Source organism: Meles meles, chromosome 5, assembly GCF_922984935.1.
Source record: "Meles meles chromosome 5, mMelMel3.1 paternal haplotype, whole genome shotgun sequence".
NCBI classification, from domain to species: Eukaryota; Metazoa; Chordata; class Mammalia; order Carnivora; family Mustelidae; genus Meles; species Meles meles.
Genome location: NC_060070.1, coordinates 42,445,869 through 42,467,439, shown reverse-complemented (window position 1 = coordinate 42,467,439; position 21,571 = coordinate 42,445,869). Strand labels below are relative to the sequence as shown.

Sequence of the window (21,571 nt, the reverse complement as noted above, 5' to 3'; positions counted from 1 at the left end):
AGTTGGTGGAGGATGTGAGTCTTGATCTCAGGGTTGTGAGTTTGAGCCCCAGACTGGATGCAGAGATTTCTTTAAAAAAAAAAAAAAAATCCTTAAAAAAATAGAAAGATAGTACCTGTGATAATATACATATGTTAGTTTTTTAGAAGTTGAATAAATACAGAGTTATATATATGGGTTTTTTTTAAAAATCTAAAGCATATATTAGTTTATAAAGCATAGGCATACCTTCTTTCTAATTGCAATAATAGGGAAGAATGAATAGAAGAAATTGGAGATTAGCCAAGCAGTCCTGGAAAAAAAATATAAACTATATCAAGAGCAGAAAGAACTGCTCCACATCATTTGTCACTTGTAACAACTAGGTACAAAGGCGATCCAACATTTAATCAGAACTGGGGTAGCAAAATGACCAAGTAAAAGGTGAATTCCATAGTGGTTTTCACGACGATAATTTGCCAAACGTCCTGAAGATAGCAAATTGCGTAGACTCCCTCCCTGACTCATGAAAGGTGAAAACTTTCAATGATCCTATTAATTTTAAGGAATTAATGAGACAAAATCAGTTTGCAAAAAATGAACAATCTAGCTCATTATGTAATGATAAGAACCTGGTTTCTGGGGCACCTGGGTGGATCAGTCGTTGAAGCCTCTGTCTTCAGCTTAGGTCATGATCCCAGGGTCCCGGGATCAAGCCCCACACTGACTACCTGCTCAGTGGAGAGCCTGCTTCTCCCTCACCCTCTGCCTGCTGCTCTGCCTACTTGTGCTCTCTCTGTCAAATAAATAAATAAAATCTTAAAAAAAAACAAAAAACAAAAAACAAAAAAGAACCTGGATTCTGTAAAACGGCCAAATGAAACCTTAAAAATACATCATTTCAAGGGAGGCACTGCATCTTATGAATGGCAGGGATTTAAAAAGTTTTATCAGGGGGTGCCTGGGTGGCTCAGTGGATTAAGCCGCTGCCTTCAGCTCAGGTCATGATCCCAGGGTCCTGGGATCGAGCCCCGCGTCGGGCTCTCTGCTCCGCAGGGAGCCTGCTTCCTCCTCTCTCTGCCTACTTGTGATCTCTCTCTGTCAAATAAAATAAAATCTTTAAAAAAAAAAAAAGTTTTATCGGGATAGGGGGAGGGACGGGTTAGCCCAGCAATAGATATTAAGGAGGGTAGGGTACGTACTGCATGGAGCACTGGGTGTTATATGCAAACGATGAATCGTGGAACAATAAATCAAAACCTAATGATGTACTGTATGGTGACTAACATAACAAAATTAAAAATAAAAAGTTTTATCAATTTATGAAAGGAGACACAACCAAGCCTATGATCCAACAAAGATTAAATTGGTTGAAACCCCACCTGGTCAAAATAACATGCTCTTTCTTTTGGTTTTATATCTAGGATGAAGGAGAATCAAATCTCTATAATATTACTGTACCCCAGGGCTGCCACTGGTCCTTTGACACTTCGTACCAATAAGAAAAAGATTTCTTTTCTTCCAGGTACACCCTGGAAAGATGGCAGAGAGAGCTATATTTCAGGCCTCCCTTCTGCCTTTGGCGAGGCACCTTTGTGCAAAGTACAACCTGCACAGGCCCGCTGCCCCTCTCAGGAAAGTTTAAGAAATAAATGTGGCAAAATTACTGCCACTCCAGAAAGGTATAAGTATAGGGATAACAAAGACATTAATTTCAACCTGTGATAGTGATACTTTAGTAACAATTTAAGTACCAATTTTGTCATTATTGTGAAATTTTGTGCATATTGTTTGCTTCTAAATATAAACCTAATAATTTCAACTAAATTTTTCAGACTATGCTGATAAAATAAGGCTTGTGGTCAATGCTTAAACGTCAGGGAAATTTGGGGTTGTTAAGTTTAAACATTTTGATTTCCTGGCTGTGTTCAGTGTTTAGAAGAATTTTATTTAATAGATATGAAAGATGAATTATTTGAGCAGTAAGAAAAGTGTAAACTAAGAGTTTCCCCCCCCTTTTTTTTTTTAAAGATTTTATTTGTTTATTTGACAGACAGAGATCACAAGTAGGCAGAGAGGCAGGCAAAGAGAGGAGGAAGCAGGCTCCCCGCAGAGCAGAGAGCCTAATGCGGGGCTCCATTCAAGGACCCTAAGATCATGACCTGAGCTGAAGGCAGAGGCTTTAACCCCCACTGAGCCACCCAGGTGCCCCAGAGTGTTCCTCTTTTCACACATGTCCCTTAGAGCTTAGACATTTAAGATCTAAGCAGCAATAGGTAGAGAAAATAGAATTAAAGCAACAATGAGGGGGAAAGAAAAATATTAAGAGAAGGAGAACAGAAAGATGATATTCAAGGCAGAGAAAGCGAGAGAAGGACAGAAGTAAAATAAGAGACAAAGGTCAGCTGGAGAGAGAGCAGAGGAATTCAGAAGGCTCTGAAATGTTAAGGCTCATAAGCTGCTTATTTCATACGTGGCTTTGTACCTCTTTTCCCTGCTCTTTACTACCTGGTTAACTTTTTAATTGTTTATCAAAAAACAAACAAACAAACGAAAAACCTTCTCTAAAGAAACTGTTGCCTTCAAAATAAAACCAAGATATGCACTGGAACAGAAGTCTTCAAGACCCCTGAGAGTCCTCCCAAAACTTACTTTACCCTTGGAATGTCTTAGTACATCCATGATTCACTGTTTGAGCCCAGACAAGAGCATCTGACCTCTTCCTTTATATCATCTAGCACAGATGAAACCAGGTTTGAGTATTAAAATTAGGCTTTCCTAAAGACAAAGGATCTGTACAAACTATACACAAAGAATAACATGAACTCCACTAATGCGGTTTTTAAAAACCTGGATTATTCTCTTCTGGTGATCCATTCCAGCTCCCTCTTTGTGGGAGGCACCAGCTTAGCACCCATTGTTCAGCCACAGCTGCAAGGCTACCTTCCTTAATGCACAGAATCCAGAGTCTTGCATGAGGCCTATCCTTTTGGCCTCAAAAATATAAACTACATACCACATAATAACTCTAAAGTTCACCCAAGAGATACACACAGACAATAATAGGTGTCTTCCATCAAGGGCCACTCTGAACTGACTACCAGTTAGCAGCTCCCTGTAGGGTAAATTATTCTCCAGGACAGTGTGATATTGCCTCAGATAAAAGCCAAACTTTAGGCCTTGGGCAAATTGAAAAGAGGACTAGGCATTAGGAGTTCAAGGGATTTAGTCCTTGACTCATTCCGTGACTCTTTGGTAAATTATTTTATCTTTAGAGGCTTTATTTACATTAAAGGTAAAATAGAACTTATCTCTATCTACTTTAAAGGATTAGGGCACGAATAAAAAGAGTTAGATAAAAATGTGCTTTGAGAAAGTATGAACTCTTACTAAAATAAATTTTTTAAATATTAATTTTTATTTATTTTTAAAAATTCTTACAAAAACAAAAGAACTACATCATTCTAGAGTCTCCATAATCTTTGCCTGTTCGTCTCCACCAACTCTCGCCAGGCCATTCTTTTTTTTTTTAAATATTTTATTTATTTGACAGAGAGAAATCACAACTAGGCAAAGAGGCAGGCAGAGAGAGAGGAGGAAGCAGGCTCCCCGCGGAGCAGAGAGCCCGATGTGGGGCTCGATTCCAGGATCCTGGGATCATGACCTGAGCCGAAGGCAGAGGCTCCAGGCCATTCTTGAACCCAACTTTAATTTGCAGACCAGAGGATTTGAATAAAAGGCCCTCTAAGATCTGTCACAGCTCTGGAAGTACAGGATTCCCATTCATCCAGTGAATAGGAGCACTTACTGTGTAACCTGTTGGAAACCCAAGAATGAGAAAATCTAGCAAAAATGATAAAACCCAGCAACCATTAATGATGGACTATCATATGAAAAATTTATACAGATCTCCTCAATTTACAAGGGGTTTATACCATTTGCATAAAGTTTTGGAAGCATTAATTTAGATATTCCCTCTGTCCAACTTTGTTACCAATCATAAAACATTTATCAAGCACCACAAAGCTGAAAAATATTTGCTAGAAGCTCTAAGGATAAAGAGAAGTGTAAGATTATTGTGGTGGTCTAAAGACCTATCGCACTTTGATCTTGCCATCCCTAGACAGGGGTCCAAATTCTATTAACTTACTGCATGATGTTTGACAAGGATTTTTTTTGCCTTTCTAAAGCTGTTTCCTCCCCGATGAAATGGGGCTAAAATAAAGTACCCGTTCCTTAGGGATGTTGTAAAGTTCAAATGACACAGTTTATGTAAAGAACAGTTTCTACCACAAAAGTACTTGATAAAATAGCCACGATATTTTGTGTGTGTGAGCGCAGTGCGGAGGGACGATGCGCTTGAGATTTCCACAACACACAGCTAGCAAAACAAGACTGTATGTTGCAGAGCCGTTTCACTTTCTCCCTCTGAGACGCGAGCCTCTTCCTTTGCCTTCTCCTCTGTCAGGCACCGTTTCGTGATCTCAAAGTCTCACAGTTCTTCAAGTATAAAGACAGTAACATTTCCACTGCTCAGTTACGGATTTATGGGGAACTCTTTATATACTAAGGGGCCAATTTCAATCAGTCACTCCCTTCTTACTCTTTACCGTGGCTAAGGAACAGCGCTGGTGACCCGAGTAAATGAAAACAAAAACCAAAAAAACAAAAACGTAAGTCGCACTTCGCCAAATATAATTTAAATGTGGACTGATTTCCTTACAATTGCTAAGAATGAAACCCCTATAACGTACTTTGAAATCTTAAAAAAAAACTATAATACTGTTATATTAGGCTTGAAATAAAACAGATACATCCCCAAGGTCAATAGCTGAGGAAGCATCAGCGGCCTTGATGTTTCTAGATTCTTTCTCCCGCCCCCATCCCCTTTTCCAAATTCAGCCTAGATCCTGCACTTCCACCACTGCCTTCGGGGCAAGGTGCGGGGGCGAGTAAAGAGAAGGGTGGGGGAGGTGGGGCTGAAACGGAACTTCATTGTTCGCGGGACCTGCTCTTCCCGAAAGAGCCCGTTGGAAGCGCCTGCGCAGTGCGCGCTCTTTGTGCGGGGCTGCAGCAAGCTGGTTGTTGTGTGTCTCTCTCGGAGGCGGTGGAGGGAGCGCCGGAGGGGCGTGGCCAGTACTGTCGCATTCTGATTGGGCTCCTGGAGGGAGGTGGGCGGGCACAGGGCGGAGCTTCTGATAACAACACTCCTCGCTGAGGCTGAAGCTGTTTGTTGCTGCGCCGCCACCGCCCGAACCATGGTTCGCGCTCCACTCGGGCTGTCTTAGCAGCAGCCGTCGCCGCCGCCCTGTGATCGCTGGCTTCACTTCCTCCTTTTCTTCTTGCTGAGCCACTTTCCTCCTAGAGCTATGACCGTCGTCTCCGTCCCCCAGCGGGAGCCACTTGTCCTGGGCGGCCGCCTTGCGTCTCTGGGCTTTTCCGCCCGCGGTTACTTCGGGGCCCTCCCGATGGTGACCACGGCCCCGCCGCCTTTACCCCGGATCCCGGACCCCCGGGCACTGCCCCCCACCCTTTTCCTCCCTCATTTCCTCGGGGGAGACGGTCCCTGTCTGACCCCGCAGCCTCGCGCCCCTGCACCTCTGTCCAACTGTAGTCTATCTACGGCGGGAGGCACCCCTCGGGCAGCGCCAAAGAAGCGGCGAAAGAAGAGGGTGCGGGCCAGCCCGGCGGGGCAGCTACCCAGCCGCTTCCATCAGTACCAGCAGCACCGGCCGAGCCTCGAGGGCGGGCGGAACCCCGCGACGGGCCCGAGCGGAGCGCAGGAAGTCCCGGACCAGGCGGCTAATTTGGCCCCAGGTCCTGCGGCCGCAACCCAAACTGAGGAAGCGAGCCCTTTCCTCGGCCAGCTGCCGCCCGCGGCGCCCGGCCAGCCCTCGTTCAGAAGAGAGGTAAGGACCGCGAGGGGAACATGGAGGCTGTTGAGTTCTGGCCCTTAGACGGGCACGGCCGAGCCCTGGAATTTGGGGCCCTGCACTGAGGGGTCGGGAAGGGGGGGCCGGGGTGAGGGGCGGCTGTTTACTCGGGAGGGAAGTTTCCGTGACGCTCGCTCTGTTCTAGCTGGGGGAAGAAGGGGGAGGGGAGGCATGCGCTGGCGCTGCTGATTGGCTCCCGGGAGCCAGCCAATGAGAAGAGCGGCTGCGCCCCAGCAACAGCCCCAATTTAGAAGGCTGGCGCGGTTCCAGGGGGTTTCGGTGTTCGGGCGCGCGGTGGGGTGGGGGATGGAAGGGGCCCGCGGGAGGCTGACGTCAGCGCGCGCTACGTGCGCAGCGCTCCAGCGCTCATGAAGGAGGTTAGGCCGTGTGGCCGTGGTAGGGGAAGGGTTGGGCGACCGCCGTCAACTGCAAAACTAGTCGGCGGCGCGTGTGCACTTTTCTCACCGCCCATATTGTGGGATTTGGAGTAGGCTACGAAGGGCTCCATTCCCTTTGGCTTTTTGGTGAGAAGAGAGGTGTTCCGTGTGCGGCGCTGGCCCCATTGGGGCTCTGCCCCTCGTCGGCCAGCCTGCTTAGCTCTACTTCTAACTTCAGAAGTTGGCAGGAGCGGCGGCAGTTAGTTCTTCCCTTTTTGAAACGATGTTTTGCGTGTTAGTCTAGGAGATGAATGGAATGGTTTATTTACAGTCCGTGCTGTAGTAGGCCTTATTAGTGGAAGGTGGTTTTATTGTGTCCAGAACGAGGAAACTTTTTCGAAAAGTTGAGTTGACGTTAAGCATCCCAGTTGGCATGCTGTTGGGTTAGGATAAAATGAAAACTCAAATGAGATTAAATCGCTAAAATGATTTGAAATTGACCTCTATAGCAAAATAAAACCTTCCAGTTTCAAAGACTGAACACTGTCTTACAAGAAATGAAATTAAATGGGGACGCTTTGGTGTCCAGTGGTTTCAGCGTCTGCCTCCGGCTCAAATTATGATTCTGGAGTCCTGGAATCGAGTCCCTGCGTTGGTCTCAGGGCTCAGCGGGGAGTCTGCTGATCCCCCTGCTTGTCCTCTGTGTCTGACAGATAAAATCTTGGTAAAGAAAAGCGCGCGCCTGGGTGGCTGAAGTTGGTTGAGCGTAGGCCCTCGGTTTGTCATGATCCCAGAGTCCCCGGATCCAGTCCCCGCATCAGGCTCCCTGCTCTAGAGGAGTCTGCTTCTCCCTCTGCGCACCCCCCCCCCCCGCCTTGTGTGCTTGCTCACTCTCAGAAAAGTAAATAAATAAAATGTAAAAAATTAAACATTACATAGTTTTAAAAATGAAAATAAGTCAGTCATTTCTTCTTGGAAGAATATTGGAGAGATTTGCAGGTTCTCACTGTGCCCTTGGGGGGCGGGTAAAGGAGATTTGACCTCCGTGATTACTTACATTAGATTCAAATTTTAAAATTCCACGGCTCTGTGATATTAGGATAAGCCAATAGTCTACTTTTGTACTACTTGTTTCCTAGTTAACAAGTAATAATTATTTTCTAGAACAGTTAAAACAGGGAACTCTGGCAGTTGCGTGTTACCTTCTGCCCCAGGGTTTGTTTTTTGGGTCCCGTTTCCCTACCATATTACAAGTATTGGAAGGGCAGTGATCTAATGAAGTACTGTATACTTTTCCAGCCGGTAGTGGCTTCCTGTAAAGATCACTTCGAGTTAGGAAAAGTGATTAGAATTGGTGTAGCAAAGTTTTTGAAGCAATTAAACCAGGAAGTAGGGGCAGGTGGAAACAATTTTTTGGTCCTCTATTTGCTATAAGTAGATATAACTGGGAAAGACATAAAGTGATTAGTATTTAAATATTTAAATTTTTAATATTTGAATTTCTGAAACCTTGTTTTCAAAAACTGGGAGATAATTTTTCTGTGTAGTTAGTAACCATTACCAAAACACTTGTCACTTAAAATCTAGTTCCTGCTAATTAAATTTTTATCTGGAATAATTTTAAAAGGACTTGACTAAAAGACAAATAGTAATCTATGAACATAGTTTTTATTTTTAACCAGATTGAGCCAATCAAAATGAAAGCATGAGAAAATTTCTCTTAGACACATCCTACCTAGTGTAAAACCAGCTGACACGTTTAGCTTTTGTATATGTTTGGAAGGTAGCTCATTACTCTTCTTTACAGTTAGAGAATGATGAACTTGGGTTACTTTGGGATTTTCCCTTTGACACTTGGTGATAGTAATGGTTGTATTTTTAGTAGTAAACTTGGAGTTTGCTTATTTGTTAAGTGCAGCAAGCACATACAAGTTTTAATCAAGACCATAAACTAAAGTCCGGGAGAAGAAAACATTAAATACATGGTGTAAGGTTTGTGACTAATTTCTGTCATGAGACTGTATTCACTTTTATGTTCCTTGTCTTTGTAGGTTTTAAAATCAAAGATGGGAAAATCGGAGAAAATTGCCATTCCCCACGGCCAGCTTGTTCATGGTATACACTTGTGTGAACAACCAAAGATAAACAGACAGAAAAGCAAATATAACTTACCACTAACCAAGATCACCTCTGCAAAAAGAAATGAAAATAACTTTTGGCAGGATTCTGTTTCATCTGATTTACTCCAGAAGCAGGAAAAAAAGCCTTTTAAAAATACTGAGAACATTAAAAATATGCATTTGAAGAAATCAGCATTTCTAACTGAAGTGAACCAAAAGGAAAATTATGCTGGGGCAAAGTTTAGTGATCCACCTTCTCCTAGTGTTCTTCCAAAGCCTCCTAGTCACTGGATGGGAAGCACTATTGAAAATTCCAACCAAAATAGGGAGTTGATGGCAGTACACTTAAAAACGCTCCTAAAAGTTCAAACTTAGATCTCAGATTGCAGTATGTCTGTAAAACAGTTTTTTCGAAATCCCTGGACTCTTGAAAATTGGTACAGAAATGGAAATTTGCCTTGTAACATACAAGTGCAAAAGATGAGTTTAAAAAATTATAAACAACTTGTATTATATTTTATATTTTGTAAATACTGTATACCATGTATTATGTGTATATTGTTCATACTTGAGAGGTACATTATAGTTTTGTTATGAAAGTATGTATTTTGCCCTACCAGTTGGTAGGTGTTTTGTATATATACAATGGAGAAATTTTAAGTGTGCTAAGGCACATGGAAGACCGATTTATTTGCACAAGGTAATGAGATTTTCTTTTTAAAGAAACAGCTATGTAATCTCAAAGTGAAGATCTAAATGTGAACAGTTTACTAATGCACTACTGAAGTTTAAATCCGTGGCACAATCATTGTAAACATGGGGTTTGTCTGTGTTTCTCTAAATTGATTTCTGCCTTCTAATCTGTAATTACTGGAAAACTCCTGTTCCCATTTTTACCAAACTTAATTTCTGGTTTTTGGTTTATCCATTCAAATTTAAAATACTTCTAATTTTAATGCCAACAAAATTGGTTGTAATCAAATTTTTAAATATAATAATAATTTGGCCCCCCCTTTTATACTAGTCTTGACTCTTTATGTGTGACTTTCATGTTTGAGTGTGTGACTAGGAGATGGGTTTTAACCTTTTCATTTTACTAATTGTCTTAGTATTGCACTCACTGTCCTTCCTCCCTCTGAAATTTAGAGTCCAATAATGCTACTATCTCCCAGGGGAGGAATTCCCCATTTTATAGTGGGAATGGTTGTGGTCAGAAGTACAACTGATTTGTTTATAATTTACAACATATTTTTATATATGAACTGTTCATAAGCATTCTTTAACTTCCCCTATAATATCAGTGAAAGAAAATGACACTTGGTTTGGTTCACTAAACTTACGATGATTTTGAATGGTGGTTCATGAACCAAAGCAAACATAATTTATGTTAAAATAGAGGTGGTGATTTTGAACCTCTTGATGTTTGCTAAAAGATAAATATGGTAGATTATGTATTTTTACTTTAAAATTCAAATTTTGTTCTAAAGCGCTAGTTTTCCATGTACGTTTTTTAGTTCTATAAAGCTAAGGTTTATCTTGAAACAAAAGGAAAGTTTTTTTGAGTAGTCAGGCAACTTAACATATGAAAAGTGTATTAAGAGGGTATATATGATTCTCAGACATACACAAAGGGTATTAAAAGGGTATATATGATTCTCTTAAGGTGGAATAGTTGAGAAAGGTGTTAGCATCCTTCCAAGAAAAGATAAATGGAAGAGTCTTAGGTCGTAGAGTCAAATACACATTTGATTAATACAGTAGGGGAGACTTTCTGGATGTGCAAAGGTAGGTTGTGCAGAGGCACAACCTTAGAATCTGTATTAATGAGCTAGCTGTGCGAGGAGGGTATGAAAACTTACATAGCCACCACAATGTAAAAGCCTGCAGTCTTGTTTACATGGCACATACCAGCCAACCATTCTTTGGCCCAGCTAGAAAATGCTTCATTCTTGTATGTATATAGAGAAAGCTATACAAAAAAAGATTTTACTTACTTTGACCAGACAGATCACAGGCAGAGAGGCAGGCACAGAGGATGAAGCAGTCTCCCTGCTGAGCAGAGAGCCTGATGTGGGGCTCAATCCCAGAATCCTGGATCATGACCTGAGCTGAAGGCAGAGGCTGTAATCCACTGAGCTACCCAGGCACCCGAGAAAGGTGTACTTATTGCATATAAGTTACATACAACTGGCTTTAAAAAACGCATTTAGAGAAACTTTAATAAAATACAGGATGCTTTCGGCCTTGCAAAATTTTTTTTTTTTATATTTTTTTTTCAAGATTTTATTTATTTGTCAGAGAGAGCACACAAGTAGGCAGAGAGGCAGGCAGAGGTGGAGAGAGAAGCAGGCTCCCTGCCGAGCAAGGAGCCCAACGCGGGACTCGATCCCAGGACCCTGGGATCATGACCTGAGCCGAAGGCAGCAGCTTAACCGACTGAGCCACCCAGGTGTCCCCGGCCTTGCAAAATTTTGTAAGATTTTCTAAGTAAAGGAAATAGATGATAAAATATTAGATGTTAGGGTTTGAAGAGTAAACAAAATTGGCTGAATTACACTACGGATGATACAGTGAAAGGTATTAGCAAACTTAGAAGTTCAATAGTTTCGGTATTCTAGTAAGATAATAGTCTGCTAGTGGTCCTAGTCCCTTGAGACTGCTGTAACAGTACCACAGACTGGGTAGCTTATAAATTTCTCAAAGCTTCGTTGCCCAGAAAGTCCAAGGTGGTGACACCACCAGATCTGGTGTCCCAGTGCATGGTTCATAAATAGGAAGTTCTCATTAAGTCACATGGTAGGAAGGTTGAGGAAGCTTTCTTGGGCCCCTTTTGTAAGGCTATTAATCATCGAGGGGGGTTCTACTCTTCTAACCTACTGCCTTCCCAAGGTCTTCACGTTGTAATACCATTAGTTGTAGGTTAGGTTTCAAGGTAATCTACACTGTAGTGCAGGCCAATCTATTTAACCACCTCTGTTTTTCTCCTACTGAAGTCTTTTTTTTTTTTAAATATTTTATTTATTTGACAGAAATCACAACTAGGCAGGCAGAGAGAGAGGAGGAAGCAGGCTCCCCGCGGAGCAGAGAGCCCGATGTGGGGCTCGATCCCAGGATCCTGGGATCATGACCTGAGCCAAAGGCAGAGGCTTTAACCCACTGAGCCACCCAGGCGCCCCTCTCCTACTGAAGTCTTAAAACATTTTTCCTCCACTGTTCCTGTAACTGGTTTTATGGGATTATAAAGGAAACACTTTGCATTCACCAATTTCAGGTATAAATTTTAACTAGTAGTCTAGTAAAGAGTCTAATAAAGGTGAAAGGTTTATATGTGAGTGGAAATTTGTTCTATAGTGAAGTGCCATTGTGTATATCCATATGTAAAGTATTTTATCGTTAAGTTGCTTTTAGACAGTGTATAGTCTGATACCTCAACTAACACTGGCAGAGTGACACTGCTGATACGGTAACACCGTAGAGCTTTTATTTGCATTAATCTTAGTGCTAAGTATTTCAGTGTCCTTGTAGGCAGATAAAAGAAAAAAGGCAGGGGCGCCTGGGTGGCTCAGTGGATTAAGCCGCTGCCTTCGGCTCAGGTCATGATCTCAGGGTCCTGGGATCGAGCCCCGCGTCGGGCTCTCTGCTCTGCAGGGAGCCTGCTTCCTCCTCTCTCTCTGCCTGCCTCTCTGCCTACTTGTGATCTCTCTCTCTGTCAAATAAATAAATGAAATCCTTAAAAAAAAAAAAAAAAAAAGAAAAAAGGCAATAAAACATCAATTGCACTATTAAAAGATTGACAGGAACAATTCTTTCCAGACTTAAAGGGGGTTTGCAAGTTAAAATATAAATTTTAAGGTGGTTTATGTGGTTTATAAATTAAAAACCCTAGAATGTTTTAAGCAAATAGTATACATTTTATCAGGACCAGCATTCAGGTTTTAGGGTAGTTTTTTTGTTTGCTTTTTTAAAGTATTTATATATTGGAGAGAACACAAGCAGGGGAGTGGCAGAGGGAGAGGGAGAAGCGGGCTCCCCTCTGAACAAGGAGTTGATCCCAGGACCCTGGGATCATGACCTGAGCTGAAGGGAGGCAGTTGAGCAACTGAGCCACCTGGTGCCTTGGCATTCAGGTTGTTAGGCATATAGTTGACCTTTGAATAACATGGGTTCAAACTTGTTGGTCCACGTAGACATGGATTTTTATATACACAGTACAATACTGTAAATACCATGTTTTTTTTCTCTGGCTAACTTTATTGTAAGAATACAGGATATGATAGAAAATACATTAATTGACTTACCAGGCTTCTGGTCAACAGACTATTACTAATAGTTAAGATTTGGGGAATCGGGGCGCCTGGGTGGCTCAGTGGTTTAGGCCTCTGCCTTCCGCTCAGGTCATGATCCCAGGGTCCTGAGATCGAGTCCCGCATCGGGCTCTCTGCTTGGCGGGGAGCCTGCTTCCTCCTCTCTCTCTCTCTGCTTGCCTCTCTGCCTACTTGTGATCTCTCTCTGTCAAGTAAATAAATAAAATCTTAAAAAAAAAAAAAAAGATTTGGGGAATCAAGTTACATGGGGATTTTTTGAATGCACAGGAGTTGGCACCCCAAAGCCCCCCTGTTAACTCGGGGGTCAACTGGACTATAATCACCCCTTACCGTCACAATATTATAGTATAAAGCTAGTGCTATACAACCATGGGACTTAAATGGGATCCAGTCGTGCTACACTCGGGGAAAACCATTTGTATTTCTCTTACATGTGATTCCAGACTGTAAGAAAACCCCGCATTACTTTTGTCTTTACCTGCCTTCTTGTAAAAGCCCTGACTCAACTTTGGTGTTGAGAAGGAACAAAACCTAGACTTTATCCCAGTGCTTCTGCCCCTCAGCATCAGGCCCCAGAATGGACCTGGGACAGCTGGCAACCCACCCAAAATGGTGAAATTAAGATTGTGAGGACCTGTGGCTGTGGTAGGCTAGACTCTGGATGCCCTGTCCCTCAACCCCCTGCATGTTATCAAAAGCATTTAGATGTCTGGGGGAGGGTTTGGGTTGTCCCCACTCAAAGCCACCTTCTGCCTTATCACTGGTTCTTCCAGAAATGTTGGAGGGAAAAAAGATACCAAGTGGCTTGAGGTTACAAAAAAGGGGGACTGCTTTTGAAATCTGAGGGCTTCAAGAGGTGGTATAAAGGAAGTTTTTTGAGTGGGGACATCAGTTCTAGAAAAGAATGGGTTTAGAGATGCAAAGGAACTTCTGTTTGATGTTCGCATTCTGTATGTGGCTCCATTCCTGCTCTCATACATGCAGATACCTTCAAAAATAGTAAAACTCATTTTAGAAGTTCAGACCATAGTTTGAAAATTCCCTCAATACTGGTCACCAATTTTAATTTTTTCTAGTAATGTGTAAATATTAAAACTAATGAGTTGCTTTAGATCTGACCTGTCTCCTAATCTGATTCCAGAAAATGGTTCATTCTTGCACAGGTTTGATAACACATTTGTTTATAAGATTACAAAAATTCCTAACAAACTTATACAGAGTCCCTGTCTTAGGAAAATAGAACTGCCTCAGCCACCCCTCCCCACCCTTATTTGACATTTCCCAGCTCCTTTGTGACATTTCTGAGCAGCATGCCTACAGTTTAATGTGTGGGGGCTTAACGTGTGAGGTATGGTCAGGAAAAACAAGGATAAATGGCAGCGCTGAAAGGGTATGGGTGGCTGGGGAAGAAATGACAACTAACTAAAACCTAAACCACAGTCCCCTTCCCTGCAACAACAAATACCTGAAGGGTGAAAACAAAAGTGAAGTCATTGTTTTCTTCCAGAAGGTAGTGAGGAGTTCTGGTGAGTTAGGATTGTCTAGTTGGGAATCTGATGCCTCAGAAGTAGCATTGAGTTGGGCATTAAGATATTTGACATAGTATCTGACGTGTAAAGAAAAGGAAACTAATGGTCAGCGGTAAAAGTCTGTATAAACAGTGGTGTAAAATTGACGGGGAGGGGCGCCTGGGTGGCTCAGTGGGTTAAAGCCGCTGCCTTCGGCTCAGGTCATGATCTCAGAGTCCTGGGATCGAGTCCCGCATCGGGCTCTCTGCTCAGCAGGGAGCCTGCTTCCCTCTCTCTATCTCTGCCTGGCTCTCTATCTACTTGTGATCTATGTCAAATAAATAAATAAATAAATCTTTAAAAAAAAGAAAAAAAGAAAAAAATTGACGGGGAGTATCCAGTAGCTCAAGACAAGCGCAAAGAAAGACATGATACACTGAAAGGTGTACTGCGGTAATAACCTGAGGGTCGTGAATGTAGTAAGAGATGCAACTTTATTCTGCAAGAATGGCAGAGCTGTCAAAGGTTTATGAGCAAGGGAAAGAGATTGCTGCTTCAAAAAGAAAACTGGTGAAAATACGGAGAACAGTTTGGAAAGGGAAAGCTTGAGGAAAAAGGATTTGTTGGTAGTTTAAAATTAGAGAAATGAGCCTAAGGACATTATTGGAGGGAACACCCAGGCGTGGACTTACTTGGGAGATGTTTTGAAGGTAGAATTAAGCATTGAGCAATTGCAGGGAGGGTAAGAAAGAGTTTTTAAATTGGGCAATTAGGAAGACAAAACTAGCAATTAGGGAACTCTGGAGGGGATCCAAATTATAGAGGAAGGCACTTTTGATTTGCATGTTGAACGTTGAGGGGTGTGTGAGCTATCCACATGGAAATACACAGCAAGTGGAAGACAGGTCAGACCTAGAAGTAAGGTTTTGGTAATAGTGCACAGAAGCAGTAATTACAGCATGAAAATGGAACTGAAGTAGTTTGTCTTTAGGTAGCCTTTTTTCTCTCAGAAGGCTTAGTTAAAACCTTTACCAGCGCTCTTGACCTCATCCCTTCTGCCTCCTGTGAACTCTGAATTTCACCTATGACAGTAAATTAGTTGTTGAGTTCAAAAGTATTTCCTCTGGAGGCTCCTGGGTGGCACAGGCAGTTAAGCGTTGACTCTTGGTTTCCGCTCAGGTTGTGGTCTCAGGGTCATAAGATCTCGCTCCACCTCCAGCCCACGTCTGGGCTCAGCGCTCAGTCTGGAGTCAGCTTGAGATTCTCTCCCTCCCTCTGCCCCTTTCTCTCGTGTGTGCTCTCTCTCAAATAAATAAATAAATCTTTAAAAAAAAAATTTATTTCCTCTGAAACTGGTAAATGGTAATCGGTTCTCTATCTACCTGTAAAAGCCTATGTTAGAAGAGAGTTTCAATTCAAGTTCTGAATTCTGATAGCAGGGGGGCCCATGTGGTGAAGGGAGTAATAAAGTTTATTTACTTTTTGTTAGTCCAAGATTTCAGACTAGGTAAAACTGGCCTTTTATAACTTTTTTTAAAAGTAATCTCTACACACATTGTGGGACTCAAACTCATGAGCCCAAGATCAGGATTTGCATGCTGCACTACTAACCGAGCCAGGTAGGTGCCCCCAACCTTTTATACTTCTATTTCTGTTCTAGTGCATCTCCCATCTCCTAATGACCCTCCATTACGTTGCTGAATACATTATCCTTTATTTAGAGGTTGGAAGTCTCCCCAGTTCCCATGTCCTCTATGCAACTGATACCTGCTTCAGGTATCAAAGGGAATCAAACATATTTACTTACACTTGTGTGTGAAAAGGCTAATGGTCTCATCCTCCTTCCATATATTTTGTTTTTGAAAGACATTGCTGAACTAAATGCATTTTAAAATCACAAGCCTGGGGCTCCTGGGTGGCTCAGTGGGTTAAGCCTCTGTCTTCAGCTCAGGTCATGATCCCAGGGTCCCGCGATTGAGTCCCTCATCAGGGCTCTCTGCTCAGCAGGGAGCCTGCTCCCCGCCCCCACACCTCTGTCTGTCTCTCTGCCTACTCATGATTTCTCTCTCTCTTAAATAAATAAAATCTTTAAAAAAATAAAATAAAATCACAGGCCTGCCTTGCTGAGCATCCGATCTCTGAGTTAACTCCTCAAAGTTGGTTTTTTTATTTCCTTTTCTCTAGATCCATAAATCTTTCAAAAACCCAAAATGTAACAGCTTTCAAGTGAAAAGAGGATGTCTGTTGTGAGATGAGATGGCAGAAGTGTATAAACACAAGTCATGTGTAATTCAGAAACTACTTGTTTTTAAATTAGAAAAGAAATTTGAGAGTACATTTTATAGAATGCTATTTATCAACACATAAAAATTTAACCTTTGAAAGAAATTTTCTTGAAAGTTTTAGATAGGATTCTCTGAAGGTATGGGGAAGATAGAGTCTTTTCTTTTTTTTCTTTTTTAGGGTTAGAGATCATCTATTTTGTGCTTCAACTAAACCCCTTTTCTTTAAATCTCTTGGATTAGATTGTCTTGAATTAATCTCTGACAGTTTTCAGATTAAGTTAGTTTTCATATCCTTTGCAGTTATCTTGGAATTCTAAATTAAATATGCTGAAACATATAAGTAATGTTCCTAACACCCAGGAATTGTATTTGTCAAACTTAAACTTGTGTTATAACCCCAAACAGAATTACAATTTAAGATTTATAAAAGGTGCTGCATTTATGGCTCATTGTTGAGATCTTAGAATTCATTTTCTAAAGCAAAGTTTATAGTAATGTTCCCTTAGTGTAGAATTGGTGACACAAATTCTGTTAGAGGAGTAGTTTATCATAGATTATATGGCATTAATTACAGTGTGTGAATTAAGTAATGGTAGAAAGAAAAAAATGGGAGAACTGGCAGAAGTAACCTACATAGAAAAGCATATGCACATTTGTCAAAGGAGACTACATGTTCTACTTAAGCTCCATTTAATTAGATCATGTGTTGTGAACATATAATAGCTTAAAAGATACTGATAAACAATAATAATGAAAATACTTCATTTCTCTAGTAATTCACATAGGTAAAACTTTTATGTATAAGAAAGGATTCAGGAAAGTAATTTTTCCTAACCTAATACATAAAGTGACAGAAAATATGTGGAATTTTATATCTGGTTGTAAAGATAATAGATACTAATCAAATTCCTCCAAAGCTGGTCATATATACATAGCTATTACTAAGTTACTACAGATAGTTCCTTTTTTCTAAAATTAGAGAGTAACCTTACTAGTTGTCAAAACCAAATTACAAATGTGTTCCTGGCAGTCTAGAATTTTGAGGAGGGGATGGCAGGTAGAAGACAGTTTGACGACTTTTGATTATTTCCAACATGCCAGTGTTTGATTTAAATTGAACTCAAAATTGCCTTTTAACAGGAAGAACTTTAAATAGAAAGATTATTATTGTACTGTACTTAGCAACATCTGATCATAGAGAGCTTTGGTTCTTCCTCTCAAAACCTTGGAGGGACGCCTGGGTGTCTCAGTTAAGCGTCTGCCTTCAACTCAGGTCATGATCCCAGGGTCCTGAGATTGAGTCCCACATCAGGCTCCTTGCTCAGCGGGGTGCCTGCTTCTCTCTCTGCCTGCCTCCCCCGCAACCTTGTGCTCACGCGCTTGCGTGCGCGCGCGCGCTCTCTCTCTCTGACAAAGTCTTAAAAAAGAAAAAAAAAAGCCCTTGGAGATCTACAATTTTGGGGATCATCCTGCTGTGAAATAAAGGCTGTCAATGGTTAAAATTACCCTTACTCTTTAAGTGATCAGGCATTTATTTTTCTCAAATTTTAGAATGAAAGGGTTGATGTCAAAGATGAGATTGCCCTTCTCCATTAGCTTTTCCAGTGGTCCTACTCACTGTATACTCCTTAACCATCTGTGTCTGTTAAATTCCTTTAATCTGAGGCTTGAGACCAGAACCTACATTTCAAAAGAAAAAATTAGTTTCATGAGAGTTATTCAACTAAGGTTTTCTGGATCACTCTTTAGCTAATTGGAATACCCTACTTATGAGCACTCCAGTTTTCAGAATTTTACTATTAAATTTAAAATAATTGGAAAATACATGGATATATACATGAAAAAGCAGGTATAATTTACTGTTAATTGTAGAATTTAGGTAGTGGGTATATGGGTGTTCACTGTAAAATTATTTTTTACTAGAGTTTTGTAACAAAATGTTAATAGAATTTGGGAAGATTAAAGATGCTTTACTAGTTCACTCCAACATTACATGTCAGTTGAGTCCCTGCCAATAATTCTAAAAGCTTACATGTAGAATACAACACAAATTATCTTTTGAGGTTGTAAACCGCAAATCTCCTGAATGTTTTCCTTTGCACTTTCAGGTAGTCTGGTTAGTTGGTTATCACACTTCTAATAGCACAACTCTAATGACTGAAAAACCAAAGCCACTGTAAATAAGAACTGAAAGAGGAAAATGTATTTAATGTATTTAAGCATTGGCTTATTTGGGAAATGTGACAGTCAACATTTAATGTTAATATTGACCAAATGTTAACGCTTGAAGATGCTTTAATTAGGGAGGATAAAGAGGTGGATGGAAACATATTCTGAAAGGGATTTATAATAACTGCCCATGGTTTGAGAGAAAAGTTAAAGCAATTGGCTAAAGTGGAACAACTTGAACTTCAAGCAGTAGAAAGAATACGTATGTAAGAGAAGAAAGGGGATGGCTGAAGGGGTGGTTAGCACTGAAGTGCTTAGTGGGTAGGAGGGCACAAAGGTGTAAAACTCTTTTAACTCTTGGTTGGTTCCTACGCTTTAAAGCCTTTAATGCTGAATTAATACCAGTGGTGCTAATGGAGAGATAAAAGTGTTTAAAATTACTCCTTAAAGGATGTAGTTCCACTTTCTGTGATGGAAAATATTCATATAAAAGCCATAACCTTTTAGTCAAAATAGAGGGTGGAGAAAGTATAGTTGGCAAAATCTCTTAATGAGTTATATTTGACTACTAACAGGCAGGTCAGACCTTTGTATAAAGTGCTTTTATATGAGATATTTTAGAATAAAAATTTTCATCCATCATGTTTTTAAGTGGTATTAAAAAAAAACCCTCATTTAGTGGATTATATGGTAAGAGAAGGGAATTACAATACCAAAAATGGTTTGACTTTATATATCCATTAAAAATTGTAAGGAATATTTTAACAAAACAGGAACATTAGTATTTTTAATTCAGCTACATGTGATATTTTAAGGCTGAAAATTTGAAGGTTTACTGACAATGCTGAATATCAACGTTTTCTGTAAGGTTCTTATGAAATCCTATAAGTATTTCACAGTATGTTAAACTTAAATAATATGTCTTCTCATTTTTAAAATAGAAGATCTCCCAGGAGTCTGACCAGTTGCATAGCTTATGTCAATTTTGAAAACGTCTTCAACAGAATACTTTTCTCAAGTTGTGAAATATTTTCACAAAGCAGATAGTGCCTCACCAGTGTAACAGGAATGATTCTAATCCTGCTCCCAAAAAGCTATTACAATTTACTTAACTATTAAAAGAAATAGGCTATCACTTGGTTCTTAGAAGACTACTTTTTTTTAAAGAATTGATTGATCGACTGACTGATTGATTGAGGGAGAGCCCATGTGAGCCCCAGTTGGGGTAGGGGGTGGGGGGAGACGCGGGCAGAGGGAGAGAGGGAGGCGAAGCCAGCCTTGACCCAGGCCCCTGATATATCATGACCTGAACTGAAATCAAGATTTGGACACTTAACCCAACTGAGCCACCCAGGCGCCCTTGGAAGACTATTTTATACTGAGATTTTTCTTGAAACTGGAGTCAACTTAACAGCATTTTAAGTCTGTATCATCAGCATAAGCTTAGAAAACTAGAATGTAATTATTTCTTTAGACAACAGGTTGTCTTAGCAGAGAATTCCCGGTTTTCCTCAGTCTACCTTTATGAAGCCCTTTAGTTCATACAATTACAAACTAGAATAGTTATTTTGCTCCGTGTTTCAATTACACTTTTTCTGAGAAACTACTCATTGTACACATAAGATCAAACAGTAATGAACATGCAATCAACCTTGACCCTTTCAGGTTTTGGCCAGTATTCTAAAAGCACCTGAAACCTGACAATATAGTAAGACATTCTTGATTTTAATTTGTAATCTATTGACTATAAACATGGAAGTTGAATATGGTTTTTGAATTTTATGAACCATATACTTAAAATCACCTTTAAAAAAAAAAAAATTTTGAGATAAAGAGCATGGCAGGGGAGGAGTAGGGGCCGGGGCAAGGGAGAAGTAGGCTCTCCACTGAGGAGGGATCCTGACCCGGGGCTCCATCCCAGGATCCTGGGATTATCACCTGAGCCAAAGGCAGATGCTTAACTCACTGAGCCACCCAGGTACCCCCAAATCACCAAAATCACCTTTTATTTTTAAGATTTTGTCAGAGAGGGAGAGAGCGTGCACAAGCAGGGGATACAGCAGGCAGATGGAGATGCAGGCTCCCCACTGATCAAGGAGCCTTATGCAGGACTCCATCCCAGGATGCTGGGATCATGACCTGAGCCAAAGGCAGACATTTAACTGACTGAGCCACCCAGGCATCCCATAATCACTTACTTTTAAAGACAGTAACTGTCCATCTACTTTGCACCCATCTATCTCCACAGGTTGATACTATTTATTTCCATAGGTTCAGAGTTGCAGTATATTCCTAGAATATAAGATTCATATAGCCCTTTCCCCCAAACAGAATAAACACATTACAGTTTGGGGGAGAAAATACTAATGATGGGGTATAATAGTTTATATATTTTTTAAAGATTTTATTTATTTGACAGAGACACAGAGAGAGAAGGAACACAAGCAGGGGGAGAGGGAGAAGCAGGCTTCCCGCTGAGCAGGGAGCCCCATGTGGGCCTTGATCCCAGGACCCCAGGATCGCGACCTGAGCCAAAGACAAGACTTAACGACTGAGCCACCCAGGCACCCTAAGAGTCTGTATTTTTTATTTCAATTTTTCACGATTTTAAGTAAAAAAATGGTATGTCATTATATTGAGAGAAGTTGAATCAACCTGTTATGTCTGACTCTATCAGAGAGTGTATTTCCAAAAAAGTTTCTTGACTGAATTATCTTTGTATTTAATTTCTTAATTTTATAAACATCTTTTTGAAGGTATATAAATTTTCCAGAAGGCCTAAATTGACCTTATAAACCAATGCCAGAGTTCATGATATGATCCTAAATGCCCTATTCATCAAGGGAGGGATTTAGATGCTAGGGTGCATAATCAT

General features: G+C 40.9%; 1 protein-coding gene across 1 annotated transcript; it reads left to right on the top strand.

Annotated features, from left to right (window-relative positions):
• Positions 1 to 5,212: 5,212 nt before the first annotated feature.
• PNRC1 (proline rich nuclear receptor coactivator 1) lies at positions 5,213 to 9,432 on the top strand. The gene is made up of 2 exons (XM_046006680.1): positions 5,213 to 5,888; positions 8,341 to 9,432. Exons 1-2 carry the CDS (start codon positions 5,349 to 5,351, stop codon positions 8,782 to 8,784), a joined length of 984 nt encoding a protein of 327 aa, XP_045862636.1. The 5' UTR covers positions 5,213 to 5,348; the 3' UTR covers positions 8,785 to 9,432.
• The last annotated feature ends 12,139 nt before the right edge of the window (positions 9,433 to 21,571 follow it).